Consider the following 22,137-nt stretch of genomic DNA (forward strand, 5'->3'; position numbering starts at 1 on the left):
GAGACTGCTTTCCTGTCCCCATCGTCTGCCCATGCCCTCCCCCTCTGCCATTCTCTCTCAGGTCCTCTGTATAGCAGAGCCTCCATGGCTCAGTGCCAGTTGTCTTCTAGTTTCTGCCTAAAGCCACCCCTTAGTTGATCCAATGTAGCCTCGTGGCTTTCAATCACCCATGAGCAGACGACCCCACACCCCTGACTCCTGCCTGACCCTCTGCCCTGCTCGCCAGTCCCCTGCCTCTGCCCCCACCATCCTGTACCCCTCACCGCACCCAGGGGAAGTTCGAGAGCCAACCGGAAAAGGACTGGGAAACCACCCACCCTGGCCAGCACTGGGCGTGAGAGGGAGGTCACGGTCATCAGCCACAGCCCATCCCCCTAGAGCTGGAGTGTGGTCCATCACCTGAAACCCAGGGCAGCAGGACGCAGAGGAGGCAACAGTGTCCACTGCAGAGTGTGAGGGACAGCCAGGCATAAAGAAAAAGAGGGACATGGCCAAGGGCTGAGGAGAGGAGGGTTCAGATGGGGCAGCTGCCCCTCACATGTAAGGAGTGAACTGAGGCTCAGGGGACAGGCAGGGATGACCCAGCCATCCAGGGAAAAGGCAGGACGTCATCCAGGGACAGCCTGCCCCAAAGCTCAGCAGATGTCCCAAGTGCCTGCTGGATGCACAGAACAAGGAGAAGGGGAATTAGAATCTTCCCGGAGGACCACAGAGGTCGCACCCCAGGGCAGCTCCCCAGGCTCTCAGGCAGCAGCCCTTCCCCCTCCCTCCTCCTCTGGCCACGCATCCTTTAGGAAGAGAACTAGAATCGCTGAGTCCCTGCTCTGTCCCGGGGCTGGGAACACTCACATTTGATCTCAGGGCGTTTCCATAGAGACCTGCAGCTCAGGCTCTTGGCTGAGTGCTGAGGTGACCAGCATCAGTCACCTGATCCTGAGTGGTGTCCACAAACCAAGGCAGATTTTCAGAATTTCCCTGCTTTGAAAAAAATCAATTGTGATGTAGGCTATTAAAAGGGGGGGGAGAGAAAGCCCATCTTCTGTTTTACTTGGAAGACACAGAAAATCACAAAGAAAAAGTCAGACTCACCCCAGGCAGGACACACACAGAGGCTGCTGCTGACTGTGGTGTCTTTATCCACCTGGTCTTCATCTCTGCATAAGCATATTTTTGTTTTAAAGATTAGAGTCTCACAGAACACAGTTTAGAAACCTGATTGTTTTCCATTTTGCCATATACCGTGAAGATTTCAAATGTCATTAAATATTCTTCTACCACATTTTAGTTAGGCTTTAAACTATCCCATCATAGGAATGTACCATGTACCATAATTTATTTGAACAACACCCTTTTGGACATTTAATATCATTTGCTTATTATGTTCATTATTTGCCCCACTAGCTGTGAGTTTCACGGCTCAGGGAATTTTTTTTTTTTTTTTTTTTTTTTAGTTACATGTTTTATTTTAAGACAATTGCAGATTCACATGCAGTTGTATAACACAGCACTGGTTCATGTACCTTTTATCCAGTTTCCTCCAGTGGCAATATGGAAATCAACACAGACCAACCAAATGAGAGCAAGCACTGACTGTGCACTGGGAACTCGCTGCAGCAGGGGTCGTCCACCAGCTCCAGGTGTGACAGAGACTCCAGGGCAGGCAGAAGGCGGGACAGCGTCAGATGGAGAAGGGGCGGCAGGTGTCAGCTGGAGGCCGCACTGGGAGGCTGGAGGCAGCCACCAGGGGGGCACTCAGCTTTCCTGCAGCCCTAGGGAGGAAGTGAGGCCACCAGCAAGGCAGCTGCCAGTCACTCATCAGTCCCAGCCATGTGGGGCTCCTGGAACACAGGACGTGTTTGGCCTCCTAGACACTGATGAGACACCTGGTCTTCATTTCTGCATAAGCACATTTTTGGTTTAAAAACTTGTCTGACTCCCTACAAGTCTGCTTAGAGAAGGCAGACTCGCGTCCTGGGCTGCTTAGTGTAGACAGTGTGTTAACTTCCTGGGCTGATGAGTGTAGATAATGGGCTGGCTTCCTGGGCTGGTTAATGTAGATAGTGGGTTAACTTCCTGGGTTGGTTGCTATAGATAATGGGCTGGCTTTCTGGGCTAGTGTAGATAGTGGGTTAATTTCCTGGGCTGGTTAGTCTAAACAATGGGTTAACTTCCTGGGCTGGTTAGTGTAGATAATGAGTTGGCTTCTTGGGCTGGTTAGTGCAGATAATGGTCTGGCCTCCTGGAATAGTTAACGTATATGATGGGTTGGCTTTTGGGCTGGTTAGTGCAGATAATGATCTGGCTTCCTGGAACAGTTAACATATATGATGGGTTGGCTTCTGGGCTAGTTACTGTAGATAGTGGGTTGGTTTCCTGGGTTAGTTAGTGTAGATAATGAGTTAAATTCCTTGGCTAGTTCGTGTAGACAATGGGTTAACTTCCTGGGCTGCTTAGTGTAGACAGTGGGTTAACTTCCTGGGCTGTTTAGTGTAGACAGTGGGTTAACTTCCTGGGCTGTTTAGTGTAGATAGTGGGTTAACTTCCTGGGCTGCTTAGTGTAAGTAATGGGTTAACTTCCTTGGCTAGTTGCTGTAGATAACAGGCTGGCTTCCTGAGCTGGTTAGTGTAGATAGTGGGCTGGCTTCCTGAGCTGGTTAGTGTAGACAATGGGTTAACTTCCTGGGCTGGTTAGTGTAGATAGTGGGTTAACTTCCTGGGCTGCTTAGTGTAGACAGTGGGTTAACTTCCTGGGCTGTTTAGTGTAAGTAATGGGTTAACTTCCTTGGCTGGTGACTGTAGATAATGGTCTGGCTTCCTGGGCTGATTAGGGTAGATAGTGGGTTAACTTCCTGGGCTGATTAGTCTAGACAATGGGTTAACTTCCTGGGCTGGTGAGTGTAGATAATGGGTTAACTTCTGGGGCCGGTTAGTGTAGATAGTGGTCTGGTTGCTATAGATAATGGGCTGGCTTCCTGGGCTAGTGTAGATAGTGGGTTAATTTCCTGGGCTGGTTAGTCTAAACAATGGGTTAACTTCCTGGGCTGGTTAGTGTAGATAATGAGTTGGCTTCTTGGGCTGGTTAGTGCAGATAATGGTCTGGCCTCCTGGAATAGTTAACATATATGATGGGTTGGTTCTGGGCTGGTTAGTGTAGTGGGCTGGCTTCTGGGGTGGTTAGTATATATAATAGACTGGCTTCCTGGGTTTATTAGTTAGATAATAGGTTGGTAGCCTATGTTCATTAGAGTAGGTGATGTATTGGTTTCCTGTGTTGGTTAATGTAGATAGTGGGTTGGTTTCCTCTTCTAGTTAACGCAAGTTTTTGTCAAGGTTCTATTTTAATGTGTCATATGGTCATAGTCTGTTTTTATATTCAGTCTCATGGTAACATGTGGCTAAACTATGTTACAATGTCACACCAGAACACTGACATTGACAGAGTCAAGGGACAGAAAGTTTCTATCCCTAGGGGATCCCTCATGTTGCTTTCTAATAGCAACACCACTCCCTCCCTCGGGGATTTATGGGTCTGTTTTTGTTCACTGATGTGTACACATGCCGAAAACCATGCTTGGCACCTAGCACATGTTCAGGAAGTGTTTGTGAAGGCCCCTCTTTGCTCTCGGGAGCTGTGTCAGTGTGGGAAGCCAGGGTTTTGCACATCTGTAATTTTTTTCCTTAGGATAAATTCCTACAAGTGGATTTGCTGAGTGGACACACTTAAGGGAATTGGGGTATAGAAGGCCAGCCTGCCTGCCTGGAGGTAAGGCCACCTGCTGCCCCTGGAGGACGGGGATGGCAAAGACCATGTCCCCCATGAATGATGGTCATTAGGTACCATAGCTATGTTTAGATCGTTTTTATGCACTTGGCATTTGGAAATATTTTCCTTTCATTTCTTTCATCAATAATAAAGTTGGTTTTAAGAAGAAGGGGGAGGAGCCAAAGCCCATCCGTGGTGAAGGTGTAGATTCAGGCCCTTGGCAAGGGTGCTGCAGCCGTGTCCACAGATGCGGGCAGTGTGACCACTGGCACCTTCTCTGCTTGTGCCTCATGGTACTTTCCAGCAAGCATGCACTGGTTATTGTGAATGTGTTTTGTTTTTGCAATCAGAAAAGAATTATCAAAACCGTATCATTTGATTTTCAAAGCATATTCCTTAGCTTAGCAAAAAAGGTAGATGCTTAGATTTAGCAAGTTTCTGTAATTAGCAGGAAACTAATGAGTTCTTGTTGCCAGCAAGGCAGGTCCTGAGCTACCCCCAAGGAGGAGCCCTGCCTTCCCCCTTTCCCAGAGAGGAGCCGGCACAGCTCACTGGTCTGAATTCTTAAGAGCAATGTCCATCCTCAGGGATCAGCGAGGGAGGAGCCAGTGGGAGAGAGATGGGCAAGGATACACCTCAGGTGCACGCATGAGCACACACACACACACACACACACATGCACACACACAGAGACACACATACACAGAATATACATACACACATGCATGCACATTTGTATGCACACATATGCATAGTTATGCACATGTACACATAGACATACATACACACACATCTACATGCACATGCAGACACACACATACATAGACTACATATGCACATGTGCACACACATACACAGACATGCATGCACACATATGCACACAGACACACGTCTACATGCACATGCAGACACACATAGAATACATATGCACATGCACTGACGTGCACACATACACACATACACATACATACAACATGCAGACGCACATATACATGCACATGCAGATGAACACATACACAGAGTACATGTGCACATGTGCACACACATACACACACATATACATGCTCACACAGACACACATATACAGAATACACATTCACATGTACACATACACATATATACAGACACACATGCACATGCAGAGACACATGTGCATGCGCACACACATACATGCATGCACACACAGAGACACACAGAGACACATACATACAAACACAGACACACTGTATTTGTCTGTCTCTGTTGCTTAAAACACAATACCTGAAACTGGGTAATTTATGAAGAAATGAAATTTATTTCTTACCCTTTTGGAGGCAGGGAAGTCCAGAGTCCAGGAAATGCGTCTAGTGAGGGCCTACTTCTGGTTGGAACGTTCTACAGAGTCATGTGGCAACCAGCATGACACATGGTGAGAATGGACTGAGCAAAAGAGAGCTATCCTGCTCACTTGCTCTCCTTATAAAGCCATCAGAACCAACCCCATTACTCCGTGAATGGACCAATCCCTTCACCAGGGCACAGCCTTTATGATCTGATCACCTCTTTAAGACCCCACCTTTCAAATACCATAATCAGATTTTTCACCTTCTTAGCACTGTTAAGAGTGGAGATCACATCCTCAATACATGAACTTTTGGGGGACATATTTAATCCATAGCACACACATACACACAGTGACATACACAGACACACATATGCACATACAGACACACACTGTTTCCAGAACATTCTCTCAAGGAGCATGCCAGTGTGACTCCGAGTCTGGGAGTTTGAAGCCCTGGTGGCTTCCTGCCCAATGCCGACTTCCTAGTTTGCCAGTTGAGGGGCAGTGTTGGAAGCAGGCATCTTCTTGTCAAGGAGCTTTTGATGAAATGGAGCCCAATTGAAGTGGAGGTTTCCTGGGTGCTCGTTAACTCTTTCTGCTCCTCCTCCCCTCCCCTCCCCCACTTCCCCCTGCACCCTGGGGGGACCACTAGCACAAGGAGCAGAGGTGCTGTTCTGAGCACACACATGGAGGGGCTGTGCCATTGGTTCAGAGCCATGACTGTCCTGGTTAATGAAGAGCGGATGTGGTAAGATGCTGCTTTGTGTGGGTCCCTAGTAAGTTGTCCTCTTCGATGGGGGGAGGAGGGGTGATTAAATTAAAGCCACTCGTAGGTCAAGATCCACCTGCTGAGGTTAGCTGAGCTCTGACATCCAGGCCCTTCTCAGTGAGGAAAATGTTCTATTTCTACAAACACTGCAGGAAGCACAAAATGAGAATGGGGATGTTGTTGCTGGCATTAAATTTGAGGGATGCAATTATTTTTAACCAAAAAGCCAGCAGAGACTTTGGACCCCTGATCAATACCCAATTAGCACTTGGTTTATAAGCACTAACCCCAGCATGGAGGAGCAGCCCCTCAAGCTAGACACCTGAAGTTCCCATGCTGCAGGACTGTGGGGTCCGGGCCAGGGCCACCACGCTCTTCTCATGGGTCCAGCTGCCCTGCGAACCCTTCCCAGAGCAGGCGTCCTGGGCCAGGGACGCAGGGATGCTGCAGGTAGGGAAGTGTGTGTTCCATCGGCACACCTTAGCCACTGGCCTTGAGCAGGGCCACTGAGGAATCAGAGGGAAAGAAAGCCCAGCGGCCTCTGCCTCCCAGAGCCCAGCATGTCATGGCGTGGGGTGGACAAGGAGCAGGGGACAGAGCAGGCAGCACCCTCCCACAGCACAGACGACACTGGACAGGTGCCCAGATGTGTACTCTGTCACACACAGGATAAACAATGAAGAGGGACGGGCAGACACCCCCACACTCTGAGACCGCAAGGACCACACATGCCCAAAGGCAAGCCAGGGCACACTGGCCACCCTGGGTGCTTCCTGCTCATGTGGGGCTGACTGCCTTGCACTTGCTCCCCTGATCGCCAGTGTGGTTTTCCCACCGCGTATCCCAGGAGTGAGGGTGGGAGGCAGCAGGCCCAGCAAACGCACGGGACGCTTGGCCCCTGCTCTGCAGCTCGTGATCTGTGGTGAGAAAGTGAAGCCTCTCGGTGCAGCCAGCGTGTTCACGAAGCTAAATTCACTAGATGCAGAAGACTGACCTTGATTCTGAGATTATGTCTTTTTTGTTATTTGGGGGTTAAAATATTGTTCCTTTTATAAAACGATTGAACCAGATGTATGCTTTAATGTTTTCCCCTCATAGGACAAAAAATTGGCAATGCTGTATTGATTCCCCTGAATTTTTTTAAAGCAACGTGGCCCCAGAAACCCAAAAACAGCATACAGCAGCAGTCAGCAAACCACAGTCAAATCCAGCCCACCAACTGTCTGTGCAAATAGCGTTCACAGGCATGGCCATCGTGGACATGTTGGCTCTGGCTGCTTTTCGTGCTCTGGGTGCTTTCTGGCTGCGATGTTGAGTGGCTGGGACAGAGATTGCATGCCCCACAAAGTAAACCTTTTACCCTCTGGCCCTTTGCAGAAGATGTCCACTGGCCACTAGCATGAGAGTATGACCTTGAACTGAGAATTTAGGACAGCTACTTTCAGTCCTGGTCTGGCCAAGCTCACTGCCAGGCTGGACTCAGACACTATCCTCCCCATAGGCCTCAGTTTCCCCATCTGCTGATATGGACAGCCCAGAAAATCTCAAACCCACGCCTCCTCTTTTTTTTTTGCATCAGCCTCGCCCCTGCCACAGTTTCCAAGAAAACGAAACCTAAACTCCAGAAGAACATGCCCTGTATAACCCCTTGCAAGTCCTGAGTCACACTCAGACTTCAGAGTGTGAACTCCTCTGGGCCTGCCGGCATAATAAAACTTTGAGTTCTCCAACCCTCGAGTGCCACTCAGTTTCTTGGCAGCCTGTCTGCCTCTCTTCCCATAACACATCAAGGGAGACAGTTCTGTCCAGCTGGCCCCTTCCCAGACTAGTCTGCCACCCCACAGCTGACCCACCTTCCCCTCAGGTCTCCAGGGCTCTGAGGGGGCTTCGCCCTCATCTGCAACATGAAATAACCACACACTAGCAGGTCCCCACCCGAGGGGCTGCTAGAGGACACAGCCTCAATTGGCAGCAGGACTCCACATGAGGCCTTGGTGTGTTTAGGCATTCTTACCAACAGATCAGGTTTATGTGCCGGCCCTTCATGTCGTGTGAGTGGAGGGTGGGCTTGACCCATGTGGGTGGGAGCTTATGTGATGTGATCGTGTTATCTAAGCCCCGAGGTGGGGACCCTCCATGGGTGAGAGGGCTCCTTGCCCTCTGCTAACTGGACTCCTCACTGACATGATGGACCAGGGCGGGTGCTACAGGGGAGCATGCAGATCTCAGTGTCAGAGCACACTGGTAACCCAGGTGCTGGGAGCAAGGCACAGGTAGGTGCCAGCAGCCCTGGGTTAGCATGCCGTCCCTGCACCTCGCCCAGCAGGTAGGGCTGAGTGGAGAAGAGCTGTGAGCTCAAAGCTTGGACCCAGCCTCACCCCACCACCTGCCGCCACAAGGTTCTGCTCAAGGTCCTCCACGTGTACCACAGGCTGCCTGGGCTGGTTCTGAGACATGTCATGTGGATGTGGAAAGGCACTTGGGGCAGGCTGGGCACATGGAAAGGGCCCAGTGGTGGTGGCGAGGGGTTCCAGGGCTGAGAAGGAGTTAAGGCATTCAGAAGAATTGTATGTAAGTCCCCATCCAGCCAGAAGAGTCGGAAGTTCTTATAAAAACCCACCCAGTCCCCTGTCACTTTGAGTGAGTACGACAAGCATGTGCTTGGTCCTTTCTTCCCCCATTAATCATTTTTTTGTTTCTCTTCCTCTTCACCTGCTCCACGTCCCCTCCACTGTCCCTGCCACCCTCACCAGCATGGGGGCAGGGTGGGCGGAGCCTGAGTGCTCGGGAAAGCAGAGCAGTGGCTCCCTTGGGCTTTCTGACCCAGAACAAGTCACGTTCTATGATTATTCGCCCCAGCGGCTTTCCCAACTCTGCTCTTTGGTAGAGACGGATCATTTCAAACAGTGCCTGGTGCACCAGCACCGGCTTCCCGCACTCAGGGACTCCCACTCTCAGAAGCAAAAGAAGAGCACGAGTACCAGGCACTTCAAAAATGAAATTCTGCAACTGTTTGCCAACTTGCTTGTTTTTGTAAGCAGCTTTTAAAACCCCACAAGACAAAATTATTTGTGTTTTATTCAATTCATATTCTTTAGATGTGCTGTTACATTTATCCTTTATACAAACATGTGCGTGTGTGTGTATTTAGGTCCTCGTACCTTTCTGCATTTCTGAGCTGTCCTCTGGAATCATTGTCCTTCTGCCTAAAAAAATGTCCCTGGTATTTCCTTTAGTGTTGGTCTCCAGGTGATAAATTATCTCTGTTTTGATCATCTATGTCTTTATTTTGCTTTTGTTTCAGAAAGTTTTTTTCACTGAATAAAGAATTCCAGGTCATCTGTTTTTTTCGGTACTTTCTTTCATTCCATTGTAAAGTCAGCTTTAAGTTATTATTGCTCCATTAAAGATTTTATGCCTTTTTTAAAAAAATCTCCAGTTACTCTTAAAAATTTTTATCTTTGGCTTTGGCTTTTAGCAGTTTTACTATGATTCGACTGGCTGTGGTTTTCTTTGATTTATCCTGCTTGAGTGTGTACTGCTTCTTGACTCTGTAGCTTGATCTTTTTACTGGTTTGGGACATTTTTCAGCCATTATCTCTTCACACACTGATTCTACCCATGTCTTTCTCTTTGGTCCTCAGGACTCCAATTACACTTATGATGGATGTGTTAAAGTGTCATATGTTTCTTATGCACTATTGTGTATTGCTTTGCTCTGGATATTTTCTTTCAATATATCGTCCAATGCATTAACTCTCTCTTTAGTTGTGTTTAATCTACTATTAAACTTATTCAAGTTTTTAATTTTGGTTATTTTTCAAATATACCTTTTCCGTTCTGTTTTTTTAAATGATTTCTAGTTTTCTGACAAAATTTTCTCTTATCCTTTTGACTCCCTGAACATAGTAAGCTAAGGCGTTTTTGTTTTTCAAGACTGCATCTGATTGCTCCATTTCCTGACTCTCCTCTGGATCTTTTTAGTTAGTGTCTGTTTTTTCTCTTTGTTTCCAGTCAGGTTTTGTCTTCTTGTACGCTTAGTTAATTAGATGCTGTACACTGTGTATGAAAGATCACCTTAACCTGTTACTTTAATTAGAACTGTGTGTCTATCTGTTAGGACTGTTTATTTCCAGCTCACCTTCACTCCTAGGGTGTTATACTTCAAGGTCCAGCCCAAAGACTAGAGGACTTACCGGGGCTTCTCCTCTTTGGCAAGCATTAGGTTCAGTTTTTGACTCTCATTCCCATGAATCTGTTGAAAGTTCTAGGCAGATTCAGCCTTTTGTAGCCAATTTTGGGATCAGCAAGTACCTTAAGAGAAAAGATGTCCCCAAATTTTGGGGTCTCCTTTTCTGCTGGTCGCACAAATCCTTGCTACTTGGTAGCTCTCTAATGCCTTTAGACAGATGATTTTATTTTATAGTTTGTCCAGCTCTGCTAGATTTTTCTCAAAAGGAAGATTGGTTTAAAACATAGTCCACCTTTGCTAAAAACAGAACTTTGTGGGTGTCTTTTAAATAATACCCAGTACCTCTGGGGAAATTCTCTTGTTAATTAAATTCATCAAATTGGGTTTACACACAACTCTTTGGGAATATGTTCACTGAATGAAGTAAGACGTTTTTATTTGAAGATGTTTTATCTGAAAATTTTTTTCTAGAGTTTTCAAAACACACACATTCTCTATTTTTTCCCCTAGAAGACACTTAATAAATATACATTGCATGAATGAACCAATGTCCTAGTGGATGATCCCAAATTGCAGTATCTTCTTGGTCTGATTACAACCAACTTTCCACAAAACCCAATGAATGAATGATCTTCGTTGCTATCCACCCCCCAGCCCCCAATATCCCTAACTGCCTACAGTCTATTTTCTATGCATGTCATTAACTTGATCACATCACTTCCCTTGTGAAAATACAGTACTGTATTCCCTGTGATCTTAGAATAAAGTCCAGAATCCTCACCATGGGCTTAGCCCATCTCAGCCCCATCACAGGTCCCTTTCCCCTTTCTACTCCTTAAACATGCAGACCTCTTCCCTGCCCCAGGTCTTTTGCCCCTCTGCCAGACTCCTCCTCCCCCCATCCGCACCCCACTTCCTTCATCTCTCAGAGAGGCCTTCTCTGCTTCCACTGTAGTCCCCCTTCTCACCCAGCTGTTCTACGTACCCACTCATCCATTCACCCATTCATGTGTTTTTTCCTCTCTGCAAAGCACTCATCACAGCTTGTAATTATATATTTCTTTACCTGTTTGTTTTGTCTCCCCTCACTAGCACGTAGTGGATTAGGGAGCATGTCTGTGGGTTGTTCTTGTTGCTGTATCTAAGCATGGAGCGTGAAGTCTGGCCCATACAAGTGTTCAGTCAATAACTGTGGAGTGACTATCCGCATAAAGTGGAATGTTATTCAGCCATAAAAAGGAGTGAACCTTGAAAACATTAGGCTACGTGAAAGAAACCAGACACAAAACGTCACATATTGTATAACTGCATTTATATGAAGTGTTCAGAAAAGAGACAGACAGCAGGTCAGGGATGCCAGTGGCTGGGGGAGAGTGCATGGGGAGTGGCTGCTAATGGATATAGGCTTCTTTTAGGAGTGATGAAAATGCTCTGGAATTGGATTCTGGTGATGGCTGCACAACTTTGTGGATATAACAAAAACCACTGAATTGTATACTTTAAAAGGGCAAACTTTATGGTATGTGAATTATATCTTAATAAAAATACACATTTGTGGAGTGAACAAACAGGTAGGAGGGGCCATGGCCTACCAAACATCAGCCCTGGCCCTGGGGACACCTCCCCCACACTGTCCTTTCTCCTGTCGCAGGGTCCAGCCTACTCTGAGGTAGCGTCTCTTCTTTAGAGCATGACAAGTCTGATCCCAACCATGTTCCTCTCTGCAAATGAGAACACAGAACCTGTGCTCTTTAAACAAATCTCACCTTTCCTCTGTGTTTGCTTTCCTTCCTGCTTTCAGAAGATCATCTGCTTTGAGAATTTTTTATTCATAAAAACTGAAAGCTGAAGCAAACTCCTGGTCAGACACCCCCAGGGCCACCTTCTCCCCCTGGAGCTTATCCTGCTGGGTGCAGGGTGAGGCGGGGATCATCCCAGGCAGGGGGCATGGGAGGAAGAGATGCACCCTCCCTCTGCCTGCTCTAGGGTCCTGGAAATCAGAAGGCACTCCAAGCTCTTCGCAGATCCCTCCTGCCCAAGAGCAAGGCCACCCAGCCCTGGCCTCCTAGCACAGCCAGCAGATATTCATCAGAGGCATCCGTGTGCCAGGCCACTGGGACAATGCGAGGGACAACACAGCCCAGCCCCTGCCCTCACAGTGCCTTTAACCTCACAGTAGAAACAGGCATTAAACAACAGAGGGGTGCATTGGGCCCTGTGACTCAGTGGAAACCTGCAAATGAGTAGGAGCTGGCCAGGTGGGAAAGAGGGAAGAAAGTTCCAGACACAGAGCCTGTTGTGCAAGATCGTGGCGCTAGTGTAGCAAGAGTCCCTTGTCCCGAGCAAACAGGAGGGAGCAACCCTTGGGGCTCCCTGAACCCCCACGTGAACAGAACCCCGCAGTGAGTTGAGACTCTGCACCTGTCCTGTTGCTGCTCCATCCCCAGGGGAGGCCCAGAGCCTAGCAACGTCTCTGTCTCCACTGTGGGTGAAAGTTGCATGGCCTGGGGCGAGCTTCCAGGGTTCTAGGGCATTGCAGGCAGCCACCAAGGTGAGCTGAGCCTGGGCAGGACCACCAGAAGGTGTGTGGGACGGAGCCCAGCCCCATGGGCTTCCAGGTGGGAGAAACATCCATGCTGCATGGGGGGACAAGAGGGCAGTCAGGAGCCCCGCCGAGCAGGGCCTCCACAGGGCACAGTGCTGTCGTGTAGCAGGTGCTCAGTAAGTGTTCGATGAACAAAGCCCCCCACCCATCACTCACCTTGGATCCCAGCAAGGCTCAGTCCTCAGGCCTGGGGGCCCAGCTGGACAGACCTAAAGCCCAAGCCATCAAGCCCCAAGAAAGGATCTAACTGAGGATGGTGCCTACACCACTGGCACCCTGCGGGGCTCTAGGCAGCACACTATTCCCACACCTGGGATGGAAAGTGAACTAAGAAAATGCAGATTAGGACAAGGGACCCCATGCCTGGGACTCCAGCAGCAGGCACAGGGCTGTGCTGATCAGAATGCCAGGTTGCAAGTGACATAGGCAAGAAGGGAAGTGTATTGGCTCAAGTATGCAAAGTTTACTGGGGACAACTTCAGGTGTGGCTTGATCCAGGGGCTGCCTGGGGAAAGGTTAACACTGGAGCCCCTCTCAGGTTTCCTTGCTCCAAGATGACCCTGTCCTTCAATTTCCTTCCTAGTGACCACAACTCTTGACCTCACATGCAGACCCAGCCAAATCTAATGGAAGGCACAGCACGCTGACTTCCCAGAAACTCCAGCAAACACTTCCCCCACTTATCACTGACTCTAACTGGGTACAGTGCCGCTGCTGAACCCATTCTGCGGCTGGGGGAGGGATGTTCTGATACAGTCCCTCCCCCAGGTGGGAAGGGTGGATGGCAAAGGATCTCCAAGAGCTGCTCTCAGAAGATGGGGAATGTGCCAGAGTGCACTGCAGACCTTCACCCCACTATGTGGATGGGGAAATCGAGGCAGCTCACCCAACCCCTCTGGATCCACCCTCGGCTCTGAAATGCAGATGTCCAGATGTCCCGCAAGCACCCCAAAATTTACCCCACCTTACTGTACATCCCCATATGCCAGCCTCCCCTCTAGGCAGCCTTTTCCAAGTTTGTTTTCCATTGTGTCTTCCTCAAGCATTTATGGTACACTTTCTGTATGCCCAACCTGGTACTAGGCCCTTTGTAGAGTGCGTCTGCGTCCCTCCTTTAAACCCTGCCCTCCGTGTGGGGTCAGCGGTCTGACGGCTGGTGGCTTAGGCCGTGTGGCTCTGGGCAGGAGCCCTCAGGCCGCAGCTGGACACCCGGCTGTGGGCCTGTGCACTGCCCTAATGCTTTGGAACTTTGGAGAAGTTCTTCCTCCTCCAGGTCTCTGTCTTTCCCCAGCTAAAGAAGGAAGAGGTCAGAGCAGTGATTTTGAAGGAAACTTGAGCTCTAGAGGAATCCTTCAAGGATTCTATTGGGGGGCCACAGGTGTACTTCCTCACATCCCCCCGCTGCCCCCAATGACCAGCAGGGATGCAGTATGCGGTGTGGGGAGGGACCACGTCTGCATCCAGGCTCACGAGACAGCTCTGGGGTGAACTGGTCACATCCACCACGGTGTGTGCACGGGGCCAGCAGCCTGTGTGTGGATCGCTTCCATCCGAGCTGCTTTCTCCGTTCCAGGCACCTACGTGATGACCGTCACGGCCAATGACGCTGACGACAGCACCACAGCCAATGGGATGGTGCGGTACCGGATCGTGACCCAGACCCCACAGAGCCCGTCCCAGAACATGTTCACCATCAACAGTGAGACGGGTGACATCGTGACAGTGGCAGCTGGCCTGGATCGAGAGGTGAGGCAGGGGGCAGTCTGTGCAGGGGTGGGCAAGCTGCTGAGTCCAGCGGTGCCCGGCTAGGGGGCAGCCGGCGGGCTGGCCCACGTGGCCTCTCCTGCCGTGGCCAGAGACATGGAGAGAAGCTGATTCTTGAGCACGCACTGCTGGCTGCTGTGGGTGTCACTGAGCTGTGCCATGTGAGGCTTCCAGAACAAGCCCTGCCAGTGTGTGCAACAGTGAGGGCTGGGGGCTGGCACACGCACGTGGTTCTCAGAGTCCGGCTGCCACAGGGCTGCAGGTCTGGGGACCAAACCTGAACACACAGGACTGCCTGTCTCAGAAACCCACCCCTCTGAGCCCAGCATCTGCATGGGGGACTGTCCTGTCCAAGCGGCTGCGTGCCCTTCTATGGCGAAGTGGGGGCAGAAAGAGCAGCGCTTTCCACAGGGTCCACCACACTTACCACCCAGGCCCTCCTGGGGCCTCACAAGGCTCCTCACACAGGCCTTCCTCCACCCATCATGTGGTCACCATCTCCTGCCCCACCCAGATCCAGACTCAGGAGGCCAACTGGGGAGGGGCCAAGACAGGATGGCTTTGCTTCCACCCTGGAGCCCACAGAGTACAGTAGCATCTCCAGGCATTTGGCCACATGTCCCCATCGGGATATGCCCTTGGGGCCCTGGAAGATTCATCACCAGCTCCTGGCTAACAGACCCCAGCCAATGGCACCTCAAGTCCCCCAGTGCCCTGGACAGCATGTGGCCGGCTGTCTCTTACCTCCAGGCCTTGTTTTGTGGCCTCCTGTTTGCCTGGCAACCACAGAGGCCAATATCATCCCAGATGTCACTTACCCATAAAAGCATTTGGCCCCCAGGACCCAGCAGAGCCACCTCGCTGAGCTCAGAGCAAACAGGGTGGCCACCACTCACTGGGGGCTTGTTTGCAGAGGCTGTAGCCGTGGCTTTCAGGCGGTGCGCTCTGTCTTGGTGGCCCCGACTCTTCCCTGTCTGAGTTGGCTGCTTTTGAGATTTTTTTTTTTTGGTGGCTGGCGGGTATGGGGAACCACACCCTTGACCTTGGTGTTACAAGGCTGTGCTCTAACCAGCTGAGCCAACCGGCTAGCCCTGAGTCAGCTGCTTCTGAAAGCGCCACAGGCCTCATCCTCCGGGTCTTCAGGAAACCCCCCGGGAGCTGGGGCTGCTGAGCCATATCCTGGGTTCTCCCTGCCCCAGCCGAGTCCCTGCAGCTGGTGATTCTGGTGGGTTTGGAGAACTGTTGGCCCGATGCTGCGAGGCTTACACCACGGCTCTGAAAACCATGCCTGCCATGTTGTTGCCACCTCCGCCTCTCAAATCAGCCAATGCCAAGTTGTAACAGAAAATTCCACCCATCCCCATCCCTAGGAAGGGCATGAAGTGCTTTTCTTGGAAGTCCTCAAATTGTTAAATAGGGGCTGCACCCAGGTGACATGGGAAGGCAACTCGTGCAGCTGTGTGGCTTGGTGGGAAGGTGATGGCCCTAGGGTCAGCACAGCTCAGGACTCAGCCAGCCAAGCCGGGGTCCTTGCCAGCTGCATGACTGTGGGCATGTGAGGGGACGTGTGTAAGCCCCAGCCATGTTGCCTTTCATCTGTGAAATGGGGACAGAGATGCCAGGCCTGGGGCTCTGAGGAGCAGAGATGAGGGTCATGTGGCTGGCAGGGCGAGGGTCAGCACAGATAGTTCATGGTGGGGCTTTTGCTGCACAATGTAAATGAGTTTTCTTGGAGCAATGGTGGAACTTTGTGATGGGGAGGTGGACCAGAACACAGCCAATCCCAGCACCTGCATACCAGGACAGGAGGCCCCCCGAGTCCCCTCTCAGGGACCACAAATGAGCCCCTGCTCAGCATGGATGAGGCCCTGCGTGTGGAGCTGCTCCTGGCCCTGGTTCCTGTTGTTCAGCTGCGGAGCTGGTCCCATGGACGCCACATGGGGTGGGCTGTCTGCAAGGTCCACACAGACATGCGGCAAACCAGACACCATCCACGGTCTCCTCCCCAGCCTGGGATCCCCCACCTGCCCTGGGGTTAGAGGGCTGCCCCTTTGGCCATTCAGATGCCTGTGAGCAACACATATTTCTCCAGGCTGGTGCCTCACTTCGGAGGTTTCACACCTTTTGGCAGAGCAGCATGGTATGACCAGGGCATATGTGAGCATGCACTTTCTCATATGTTCTTGCACACGTATGCACACACACATCGCTCCAGAGGTGCCAGTGGGAGGCTGCGGCTCCCGGCTGTGTCCAAGGAGAAGGGGAGAGAGCAGAGCGAGCGTCAGGCCGTGGACACCGGCCCCTCTGGGGTGGCCCTTCACAGGGGACCAGCTGCATATGGAGTCTATAGCCTGCGCCCATCCACAAGCCGTTCGCTCATGGTCCGAAATGAGGAAAGTACAGAGACAGAGAAGGAGCACTGGGGACACTTCAGGAGACTGGACAGAGTCTTAACCTCCAGGGGCATGACCAGCTCATCCCTGACAGGGCACTGCTGGACTCACACAGTGGGTGTCACGTGACCCCAGCTCTACCTGGGCCACGGAGAGCCCATGGCGGGTTGGAAACGTAAAGACCACGAGTCCTTCTCAACAGAGAGCTTGGGAAGATTTGCTCCAAGGAAATCCCGCCTGGTCCAGAGTCGAGGCTGACCAGTGACCCCTGAGCGGGAACAAATGCCCTGTTTGCTCCTTTCCTTGATGAGCGAACATGGGCAGAGGTGCAGGGTGAGGCACAGGGTTGTGGAGCTGGTTGGACAGAGACCTGCCCTCGAGTTGCTCCCTGTGGCAGGGATGGGGCATGAGGAGCAGACACCACGTGCTGCGGTGGGCAGAGAGGCATTGCAGGCAGACGAGATCCTGCTAACTGTGGAGATCCTGCTGAACTGTGGTTCAGAGGTGGCCCTGCTCTGAACCTCAGGTGGAACCGATCCTGTTTTCTGTTCTCACTTGTCTCAAGCAATCACAGCTACTACTGAGGGCTTCATCTGTTTCTTCATTCACTGAGCATCTACTGTGTGCTAGAGACTGTCGTGGGTTCTGGGAAGACAGCAGCAAACGGGGCCCTGCACTGTGGGGCTCACTCAGCAGGGGGCAGAAGCAGTCAGAACAGAGTCTCCAAATAAATTAATTCAGAAAGTGACTAGGGCTGTGTGCTGGGGAAGGCCAGGGAAAACCCCTAAGGCTCCATCTGGTCCTGGCCTCCGGGAAGTGCATTGTGATAGTCTCCTGGGGCTGCCATGACAAAGTGCCACAAACTGGGTGGCTTAAAACCAGGGAAATTTGTTCTCTCATGGTCCTGGGCCCAGAAGTCCAAAATCCAGATGTGGCAGAGCTATGGTCCCTCCGAAGGCTCCAGGGGAGGATCCCCCCAGCCTCTTCCAGCTCCTGGCAGCTGCACCCACCCCTCAGTTTGTGGCTGCATCGCTCCAATCTCTGCCTCCGTCCTCACATGGCTTCTCCTTGTGTTTCTCATCTCTTCTCTTCATGTACGGACACCAGTCACTGGATCAGGGCCCACCCTATCCCAGCATGACTCCATCTTAACTAATTACATCTGCAAATACCCTATTTCCAAATAAGATCACATCATGAGGTTCTGGGTGGACATGTATGGGGGAGAGGGGTACTATCCAACCCTCTGCAGGCATGAAGAGCTCTTCCTGGGACTCCTATGTGTAATGGGGTGTCCTCTGAAGCACTAGGATGAGAAGGCAGCAGCCCTCGCAGAGGGGGAGCCGTGCAGCCGCTAGCCACGGTGGGCATTTGGGTTTAAATCAGTTAATGCCAAGTAGAATTAAGGCTTCGGCTCCTCTGTCACGCCAGGCTCATCCCAGGCACTCAGAAGCCGTAGATGGCGAGTGGCTACTGCATTGGACCAGGCAGTTTAGAGCGTGGCCATCCTTGCAGAGGTCTACCGCCTGGTGCTGCCAGCAGATGTGGGCAGTGGGGGCTGCTTTCCAAGCAGAATGAACATCTGGGCAGGGTGGGAGGTGGGCCAGGAGGGGCCTAAGGCAGGACAATGGGGAAGGGGGGGGTCGGGCCTGGTGCCCCCACCATGCTGCAGACTCAGGGTCTCCGCAGTGGGATGTGAGCTGGGGTCCTCTAACCAGTACTGTGGCAGTGGTGTGTGAGGGTTTGCAGGGGAGGTTAGATCACTGATGTCCAGGGTTTCATGTGATGGTGCCTCTGAGTCTGCACACACCCAGCGACGCTGTGGCTCCCTTTGCCTCTAAAGCCCAGAGAGGGGGCCCACCTGCCCTCGGCTGCACAGCAGGGACGTGAGCTGGGAGGTTAGGACGCCCCTCTGTGGCTGGGTTCAGAGGGCCACGATGATGGGAAGGCCAGCGAGTGGTAGTCACCTCCCCCAAAACCGCTGTGACATAGAGGATGGAGATTGACAGGTTTGAGGCTTCCCCTCAGACAGGGGGATGTAAGTGTGCCCGCGCAGCCGCTCACCATGCCTCCGTGCACCTCTGCTAGTTGGTGTATCCTCTAGAAAATAAAGATTACTGTTCTGTTCTTCAAAAAAGTGCTTCAAAAAGGACCAGTTTAGCAACAGTTTGATCCCAAACTCCCACAGGTAGGGCAGGGGTGCCCTGGGGAAATGAAGCTCCTCAGGCTGGGAGAAGGGGATACAAGGAGGGGCTTTAGAAGTCGTAGACCCCAAATCCAGGGCCAGCCCCACAGGTCAGACTGAAGACTCAGGATCCGACAACCCAAGCCCAGCACAGGTGACTAGAGTTGGGGACGGCCCGAGAGTCTCAATTCACAGTGGGTGGCCAGACGCCTGGCCTTCTGGGGGACACTCAGAGAGCAGGATGCAGGCGGGGAAGCCGCAGAAGCCATCCTTCGTCGTCTTCATTTCTGAGCGGGGCTGCCTGTCTCCACTCTGCCCAGATGAGCCATACCCACAGTCACCGATGGCCAAGGTGGGGGAGGGGCAGAATGGAGTTGGGGGATGGAGGGAGTAGGATGGGGGGCAGGGTTTCTCTCCCCCTCCCCACATCTCAGAAGTCCAGCTGTACCATCTCAGCCGGGCTGCTGTGAGCTCTTCTGCCTCTTGTCCCCAGCTGTCTCACGCCGCCACCTTCCTCCTCACCTCCCCCCACATGCACAGCAGGTCCCCTCAGGCCCCAGCTCAGCATGGCCAGGGGCAGGGCCCACACTTGGGGTGCATCGATTTCCACATGGACAGATACCCACCCTGTGGCTCATCTTTAAAGAGCTTCTGATAAATATTTGATAAGGGTAAAATTGGTCCCAGGAAAGCAGAGGGAAGCAAGGGCCGGGCCCCTCCAGCGAGCTGAGGTGTTCCCTACTCGGCCATCGGCAGCTTTATTTGGGATAACAAGCAGCTTGCCTGTGCAGCCCCTGCTGGGGTGCAGCTGGTCGCGTGGGGCCTTCTAGGAAGAAAGAGGCATTTCTGGGGCCTTTGTCTCGAGGAGAGAGTGCTGCCCAGAGGACCCTCCTGGAAGGCTGCAGAGGCCAGAGAGGCGCTTCCAAACCTCGGAAGCTCAGAGAAACTGCTGGTTCTTAAGAACTCAGGGCCCCAGCACTGGTTACATGCCTCAGTTTCCCAAGCTAGTTTTGCTACATTAGCCCCAAGCAGGACCCAGGGGCAAGGGGCTGCCGTGCTTGGTTTTACTTTTAGTTAAGAACAAATAAATAAAAGGGACAGACCAACAGGCCGGCCCTGAGAGCAGCAGGAGGCACGGGCCTGAGCTTGCTCTGCATCCTTCCCGCAGGGCGTGCTGAGTCCCCATTGCCAACAGGGCCTGTTCTAGACACCAGGATCCCTCAGGGAGCCCCGAGGACACACATCACATGCCAAGCACGAAGTGCTGCAAATTACCACATTTTAACCCTGTAAGGGCCCTGGGAGGAAAATTCTAGTCCATTTGAGAAACATGGGACTCATAACTGCCCAGGTTGCAGAGCCAGGCTCAGGGCCTGGGCGATCAATCTGTGCTGGGGTTGAAAACTCGGACACCAGCAGCCCAAAGGTGGGACAGAGCAGGGAGAGGAGGAGAGGCTCTGGCCCTCGCTGGGGCCTCCCTGGGCAGAGAGCAGAGAGTCTCGGGTTCAATGGGCGGGCAGAACACATCTGAGAGCACCTCAGCCTGGGGGCTGCCCACAGGTGCCTCCAGCTTCTCCCACACCGTCAGGTTGTTTAATCAGGTGGAGGCTTAGTTTGCCCCTCTCGGAAATGGGAACATGAGGGCTGGCGGGGGTGAGAGCTGTGCAGCCCTGAGGCTGGAGGGGGGCACCACTCATGTTGTTGGCTGCCAGATGTCTGTCCCCTACCCCCGACACTTCTTAACCCATTTCTGGGGGCACGCCTGGGAGAGGCTCCCAAGCCCCGCACCAAGCGAAGCACAGGGCACCCGGTTAACTCTGAGCACCACACATTGTTCTCAGTGTAGCTTTGCCCCGCTATTCGTTGCTTGACCTTCACATATGACCGGACTGTCCCTATCTTCATTTGCTCCATCCGCAGTCCTGTGCTGAGGGGCCCCCATCTACAGCCCCTGCTCTCATGGCAGGATGGGAGAGCTCAGTGAGCAGGGCTGGCACCTCTCTAAGAAGCCCGTCTTGGCTCCTCACCTCCATCCTCCAAGGGGACGGGTGACACCTGATGCAGGGGGTGTCCTGGAAGGGGCTGCAGATCAGAGCAGGCAGACGCTGTGACACCTACCCCACCTCCCCATGACCCTACACCTGAGGCCTTCATGACCCTCCACCGACCTCCTGCATGGTGTTCACAGTGCCTTAGACAGCATCTTCTCCATTTGATAAAGTAGGCTGAGGCCAGACAGGCAATTTCCCGAGGTCACGGGGTGAGTGGCACAGTCCCAAGTCTTCAGCTCCCCTGAGTCCTTCCTGCACTGGCACAAAGGACAGCAGGGCACTGCTCCCTGTGCCAGGAGTAGTCCTGCATCCTGTGTCCATGGAGCTGAGGATGGGGATGGATTGCTGGGCAGACTGGGGTGATTTCTGAGTTTATATTTTCTCAAAGAGAACCTAATATTTTCCAGGCCAGAAAACATACAGGCAACATCCGCGGATTCCCCTTTATATCTGAAAATATTGAGAGGCCTCAAAAGCAGTCAGTAGAGGGTACAGGCTCTGGGTATCAGACCCGGGAGGGAACAGGAGAGCCACAGAGCCCACAGTCCTTGGGTCTCCCCACCAGCCTGGCCCATTCCTCAGAAGGGACACCCCTTGGCCTCCCTGGGGCAGGTGCCCCGTGGGCAGATCAGGGCCCCTGATAAGGACCAAACCCGGCCTCCCAGGGCTCTGCTCCCATTGCCCCCACAGATGTGGCAGATCAGCTGAGTGAGGGCCTGCAGCCCCAGCCAGTCAGAGACCTCCCCGCCCACTGACCAGCCCCGGGCTGGACAACCAAGGGGAGGCTGGCCGGCCCCATTCCCCAGGCTGCAAGCTGAGTCAGCCCACGAGCAGAGCCGGAGCAGTTCCTGCCCACACGCTGCTGTGTCCTCCCTGCTGCCGGGCACGACTTGAGCTTCGCCTGCGAAATGTTCCAAATAAAAATGCTCATTTAAAAGCCATTAGAGGTGTAGTTAATGGACAGAGATTTATGAAGATTGAGAGACATTAGGGGATGCCAGTTTTGCTGCAGTGCTGGTGTCCTTGTGCCATGTGTGCCCAGGGAGACAAGCAGCCAGGCCCAGCAGGAGCCGCGGTGCGCAGGGAGAACC

The 22,137-nt window shown here is 52.3% G+C and overlaps 1 protein-coding gene across 1 annotated transcript in view; it reads left to right on the forward strand.

Moving 5' to 3' along the window:
• The window catches only part of CDH4 (cadherin 4), a 646,328-nt gene that overhangs the window by 568,344 nt on the left and 55,847 nt on the right, over positions 1 to 22,137 (forward strand). The window contains 1 exon segment of the mRNA XM_063107192.1: positions 14,227 to 14,399. Within this exon segment, the coding sequence (XP_062963262.1) occupies positions 14,227 to 14,399 (173 nt within the window).

The sequence above is a fragment of the Cynocephalus volans genome, chromosome 1 (genome assembly GCF_027409185.1).
Source record: "Cynocephalus volans isolate mCynVol1 chromosome 1, mCynVol1.pri, whole genome shotgun sequence".
Taxonomy (NCBI): Eukaryota; Metazoa; Chordata; class Mammalia; order Dermoptera; family Cynocephalidae; genus Cynocephalus; species Cynocephalus volans.